Raw genomic sequence first — 6125 nt, 5'->3', positions numbered from 1 at the left:
GTTCAGGTTTCTAATAAAAGTGAGGTTTTGGCCAAAACAAATCACTTAAGTGAGCGTTAAAAGAATTCTTTTGTGTTTTTGAGCATGATATCCTGACGGGAATGAGAAACCCTGTGAATAAAAAGGTGTAAGGGGGGAGGAAAATTGGATCTTTACACAGGGGAGGCCAGACAGTTGTGTAAAAGAAAGAAAAATTGCCCAGAAGAAGTAGAAAGGCAGCTCCAGAAGCGTTCAGTGCTGAGAGCTGCACTCAAACAGGCATTACAGAACCCACCAAAAGCTGCCAAAATGTCTTGTCTGAGCTGAAGTCACGGATGAGTAATCTTGGCGAGGAGGCATCGAGACACATTCTTGCACAACAAACAGGAGCGAGGAGAAAAGAGGAGGTGAAAGCAAAGCCCGAGGAGATCCTGGAGGGAAGAGCAGCCTGCACACAGCCCGTGATGTTGCTGTTTGTCTGTCACCTGCTCCTTTCCTGACAAGTGTTTTGCTSAGCTCCAGCTGAAGGATGTGGGAGGGCTCCAGGAGTTGTTTGAAAATCGCTGGAGTTTTTTTGAGCGCCTCAGCAGGGCTTCAGGGGCTGCTGTTGTTGGGAAAGGAGATAACATCTTATCTACAGCTGTTGTCAGAGGAAGAGCAGAGGTCCTGCTGGGCAGGGCTTGTGCTGCACCATGGCTGCAGTTCTGCTGGCTTTTGGACAAAACTCGGATGAGTTTTGATAACATTAATTTAGGAAGAGGACGGCGATTGAATCCCCTGCTACTGTGAATGCTTCTGGAGCCTCCAGAGGGACAGCAGGCATTGCTCTCCTGTCAGGCTGAGCTTTATCCCCTCTGTGGGCCGTGTGTGGATGCAGCAGTGGCTTTAATGCRTCCCCTCTCCTCTGCAGTGTTGCAGTTCCATTTCCTGATAGGCGCGACACGACTTGCTGGATGACGCACTTGTTAAAAGCTAGGCCTGGGTCTAAGCCAGGCCTCCCTGAAACAAGTTTTTTGGTGGCTTCTCGCCTCGGGAAGGAGGTTTTGTAGCCTTTCTGCTGAGTTCTAACAGGTGTTTGACACCCACGGGACACTGAGGCCCGTTACCTGCTGGGGATGGAAGCGATGGAGCTTCAGGCAGTGCTGGGACTCGCTCCTGCAGGTGTGAGGGACTCACTCAGCTGCTTCTTCAGCATTTTACTGTCTGCTTTTAGCAGGAACACACGAGGGGTTCTACAAGGTTTAATTTGTTGTACAACTTAGGCCAAATGTGAGCATAAAAAACACAGAGATCCCGATGAGTTTCTGGAGTTAGAGAGGAGCTGCTGCAGCCCTTGTTCCTGCCATTTGCTGAGAAAACACAATTCCGTCTTTTAGCTTAATTAAAAAGATGGTACGCAGTACAATTTCATGGAAACACCGCTATTTGCACTTTCCAAATTTATCCCCTTTCTCCACCTTCCCTTTTGCCCGCTCTCTGCTTTGTCACGGGTCAAACAATCCACAAGACACATCACAAGTCACTACAAACCACTTTGGTATTTATGTTTGAACAGAAGGATGTTAAAGGGAATTGTTTGGTTTCAAAAGAAGCAGGAATCACAGTTGCAAACAGCAGAGAGATCCTTTGCGTGCCCGGCTTTAAAGYGAATATTGCTCAGATTTGTGTGACACAATGGCTTCCGTGCTTTCCTTCGGGAGCAGCGATTCCTTCCTTGCGGTGTGACCCYTGTCCATGCACAGCTCTGAGCAGGGAAATGTCATTAAGAAAAAGGAGACTTCCTGCAKGTCCGCAGGTGTCATTTTTCCCAAGGATTTCTTGTCCTTTTCCTCCAGGCCCTAACGTGCCRTTTCTCTTTCTCTTGCAGACCATGCCCTCTCTATGACGGTGGCTTGCTGAGCTCACTCTGCATGCCAGAAGACTGTCCTTGGTTGATCCAAGGGCGTTTGGGGACTGCGGCCTCTGCCCGCTTTTTCCGCGCGTGTGTGTTCCTGTAGAACTTTCAAAACTGTTTCTCCAAAGGGTTTTGCAGAAACTCAGACTGTTTTCTAAAGCAGAGGCACCTCAGTCCCCGGCAGTAGTGATGGGCAGCGTGCGAACCAACCGCTACAGCATCGTGTCTTCGGAGGAGGACGGCATGAAGCTGTCCACCATGGCCGTGGCCAACGGCTTCGGCAACGGCAAGGGCAAGGTCCACACCCGGCAGCAGTGCCGGAGCCGCTTCGTCAAGAAGGATGGACACTGCAACGTCCAGTTCATCAACGTGGGCGAGAAGGGGCAGCGCTACCTGGCCGACATCTTCACCACGTGCGTGGACATCCGCTGGAGGTGGATGCTGGTGATCTTCTGCCTGACTTTCATCCTCTCCTGGCTTTTTTTTGGCTGTGTGTTTTGGTTGATCGCGCTGTTGCACGGGGATCTGGAGAACCAAGAGAACAGCAAGCCTTGCGTGTCTCAGGTGAGCAGCTTCACCGCAGCCTTCCTGTTCTCCATCGAGACCCAGACCACGATCGGCTACGGCTTCAGGTGCGTCACGGACGAGTGCCCCATCGCCGTGTTCATGGTGGTTTTCCAGTCCATAGTGGGCTGCATCATTGATGCCTTCATCATTGGTGCCGTCATGGCAAAGATGGCTAAGCCAAAAAAGAGAAAYGAGACGCTGGTCTTCAGCCACAACGCCGTGGTGGCCATGAGGGACGGGAAGCTGTGCCTGATGTGGCGCGTCGGGAACCTGAGGAAAAGCCACTTGGTGGAGGCGCACGTGCGGGCGCAGCTGCTCAAGTCCAGGATCACGTCAGAAGGGGAGTACATCCCCTTGGATCAAATCGACATCAACGTGGGCTTCGACAGCGGCATCGACCGCATCTTCCTGGTGTCGCCCATCACCATCGTGCACGAGATCGACGAGGACAGCCCTCTGTACGACCTGAGCAAGCAGGACATGGACAATGCGGACTTTGAGATCGTGGTCATCCTAGAGGGCATGGTGGAGGCCACCGCCATGACCACGCAGTGCCGCAGCTCGTACCTGGCCAACGAGATCCTCTGGGGCCACCGCTACGAGCCTGTGCTCTTCGAGGAGAAGAACTACTACAAGGTGGACTACTCGCGGTTCCACAAAACGTACGAAGTGCCCAACACACCCATCTGCAGTGCCAGGGACTTGGCGGAGAAGAAATACATTCTCTCCAAYGCCAACTCCTTCTGCTACGAGAACGAGGTGGCCCTCAGCAGCAAGGAGGAGGATGAGATCGACACGGGGGTGCCCGAGAGCATGAGCACGGACACCCACCCGGACATGGACCACCACAACCAGGCGGGCGTGCCCCTGGAGCCGCGGCCGCTGCGGCGGGAGTCGGAAATATGACTGGCAGGCTGCGCCTCTCCCGCCCGGYCGCGAGGCAGAATCCCCGCCGTGTCCAGCGGGCCGGGGCTCGCTGTTGACCCGAGAAGTTGGCCCAGAACGGTTTGCAGACAACGGTACTGTGGAAGCGTGGTGTGAAGGCAGCGGAGCTGAGGAACCCAGGCTGGTTTTAGGGCTGTCCTCAGAGGAGGGACGACAGGAAATGAACTCTAAACACAAAGCACTAAACATGTCTAAGTATGAACAGAAGGCACATATGTTGTAGAATAAATTATGTATATATTTTTTTACAAAACTTGAACTTGCAGGCAAGCTTTGGTTGGGTTATTATTATTTTTTTTTTTTTCAACTTTTTCCAGAATGCTTCTCTCTAGGGAACAAGAATGTTTTTAATGGCATAACAAAGGCAAGGATCTGCCTTATTATTATTATTATAATTATTTTTTAAAAAGCTGCTGCTAACTACATGAACACAAATGGTTATTTTTGTTGCAGTGTAGTTTTTATTTTCTCTTGTGTAATTTAAAAAGAAAAAAAAAAAGAGTCAGTGTTGAACTTTTTGGGTTGAAAAGCTCGTGATCAGTTCAGAAAAGCCAATGTTGCCAGAAAGTTTAAACTCCTTTTGAGGCCAGTAGTTGATAGCTAGAATCAATTTCTCTCTTTCCAATTACATAAGGGGCATTATGTAATATCAGGCCAATCAGTAGCCTCCAGCAAAATTATGATTTATTTGGGGGGAGAATTTAGTTCTCTGTCTAAAGGAAAAATGAGACAAAATATCCGTATATATAGGAAAAAGTACTAAGTTCAAACTACCTAAGTGGATACCAAAGAAAATGCACAGTTTTGCACAGTGGAGTTTATTTAAAAAAAAAAAAAAAAACAAACTACCTAAGTGGATACCAAAGAAAATGCACAGTTTTGCACAGTGGAGTTTATTTAAAAAAAAAAAAAAAAAAAAAAAAAAAAAAAAAAAAAAAAAAAAAAAAAAAAAAAAAAAAAAAAAAAAAAAAAAAAAAGGAACAGGCTGCTTTAAACAAAACAAAAAAAAATCAAACCTCAGACACTTTTTTGGTTTTGACTTTCTTTTTTTTCTTTTTTTATTTTTCTTTTCAAAACCTTTATTTTGCACCTTATTCAAAAGGCTTAAGACATGGATCTAAAGCAAGCTGGGACTCCTCTTCTTTCCCCCCTGTTCTTCCACGGGGAAATAAATTCCCTCTTTTCTTGGAGGGAAAAAGCTCAGCTGGGGGAAGCAAACCAGCATCATGTGTGTGTTCTCCCTGGCCTGACCCCGCTCCAAGCAGAGCTCCGGGCCCTTGACTTTCCCTGAAACTGTGCCATGGAGCTGCTGGAGTCTGGGCATGGATGAGCCAAGCAGCAGAGAAATCCCCAGCAAGGAAGAGGTTTCCGAGGAGGAAGGAGGAGGAGGAAAAGCGGCACACAGGAATGGCGCAGGGATGGTGGAGATTTGCTCAAAACGCTTCTGTTCAGCAGGGCAGGGCTGTCAGGAAGGGATCTCCATCCCACGGAGAGAGGGGCTCTTTGGGGAGGATGAGGCTGGAGAGAGGATCATCCCCTGCCTCCCCTCCCTGGCAGACCCCGGCTGGGTGCTCAGTGGGTGACACTTGTCACCCGTCACCGAGCGGATGTTGTCCCCTTCAGCACATCCCTGGCTCTGCTGGTGGTTTGGCTCCTTCACCAAGAAGGAGCTTTAAATTCTCTGTGCCTCTAAGCTTGAGGAGACAGCAAACTCTGCTCGTGGGACTGGGGGGACGGCCATCCCGAACAGGGATCCCAGATGGTGATCCCGGATGGCGATCCCGGATGGTGATCCCAGATGGTGATCCCAGATGGCGATCCCGGATGGCGATCCTGGACTGCCATCCCATATGGTGATCCCAGACAGAGATCCTGGATGGCGATCATGGACAATGATCCCGGACAGCCATCCCAGACAGCCATCCTGGTCAGTGATCCTGAATGGCCATCCTGGACATCTATCCTGGACAGCGATCGTGGATGGCCATCCCAAATGATTATCCCAGACAACCATCCTGGTCAGTGATCCTGAATGACCATCCCGGACAGCTATCCCAGACAGTGATCGTGGACGGCCATCCCAAATTATTATCCCAGACAGCCATCCTGGTCAGCGATCCTGGACGGCCACCCTGGACAATTCCCAGACAGCCATCCCAAATGGTGATCCCAAACATCCATCCCATACACCTCCCAGAATTGGTCACTGTATGCCATTAAAACACGCCTTGTTCCAGCTCTGGTGGCTCCTGCAAACGAAAATCTGTGAAATCCTTCAGCCCCTGCCAGCCCTGCCTGCCAAACGAACTGGTTTCTGATAAGAGAACTGGTTTCCGATAAGAGAACTGGTTTCTGATAAGATGCTTATCTTATCAGAAAGATGGGTGGGTTGGAAAGGGTGGAAATTCTGTGCTGTGAACAGAATTTAGCTCCTGGAGAGGGCAGAGGATGGATGGAGTGCGAGGACTGAGGCTGCTGCTGGGGTGGGAGGATGGAAGAGCAAGGGGAGGTCACAGTTTTTGTGTCAGAGGTGGTGGAGAGGATGCTGCTGGTGCTGCTAACAGGGATGTGCTGGCAAAAGGAGAAAAAACGAAACCAAAGAGTATTCAGTGACACAGAGGGGACASGGAAATGTCCCAGGAAAAGGGAGGCTGAGCAGGAGAAAGGTGCACRATGCTCCCCCTAAGCGATACTTGAGATATTTGAGGGAGGGATGGAAAATGCAGGATTTGTCTCATTT

The 6125-nt window shown here is 49.8% G+C and overlaps 1 protein-coding gene across 1 annotated transcript in view; it reads left to right on the top strand.

Moving 5' to 3' along the window:
- The window catches only part of KCNJ2 (potassium inwardly rectifying channel subfamily J member 2), a 7975-nt gene extending 3765 nt beyond the window's left edge, over positions 1–4210 (top strand). Inside the window, exon 2 of the mRNA XM_057381869.1 lies at positions 1847–4210. Coding sequence (XP_057237852.1) covers positions 2063–3346 — 1284 coding nt within the window. The 5' untranslated portion in view covers positions 1847–2062 and the 3' untranslated portion in view covers positions 3347–4210. The remainder of the gene's footprint in view (positions 1–1846) is intronic.
- The last annotated feature ends 1915 nt before the right edge of the window (positions 4211–6125 follow it).

This window comes from Malurus melanocephalus, unplaced genomic scaffold (assembly GCF_030028575.1).
Source record: "Malurus melanocephalus ecotype Western Australia unplaced genomic scaffold, MMel_1.1 scaffold_537, whole genome shotgun sequence".
Taxonomy (NCBI): Eukaryota; Metazoa; Chordata; class Aves; order Passeriformes; family Maluridae; genus Malurus; species Malurus melanocephalus.
This window is presented reverse-complemented; position numbering and strand designations above follow the sequence as displayed.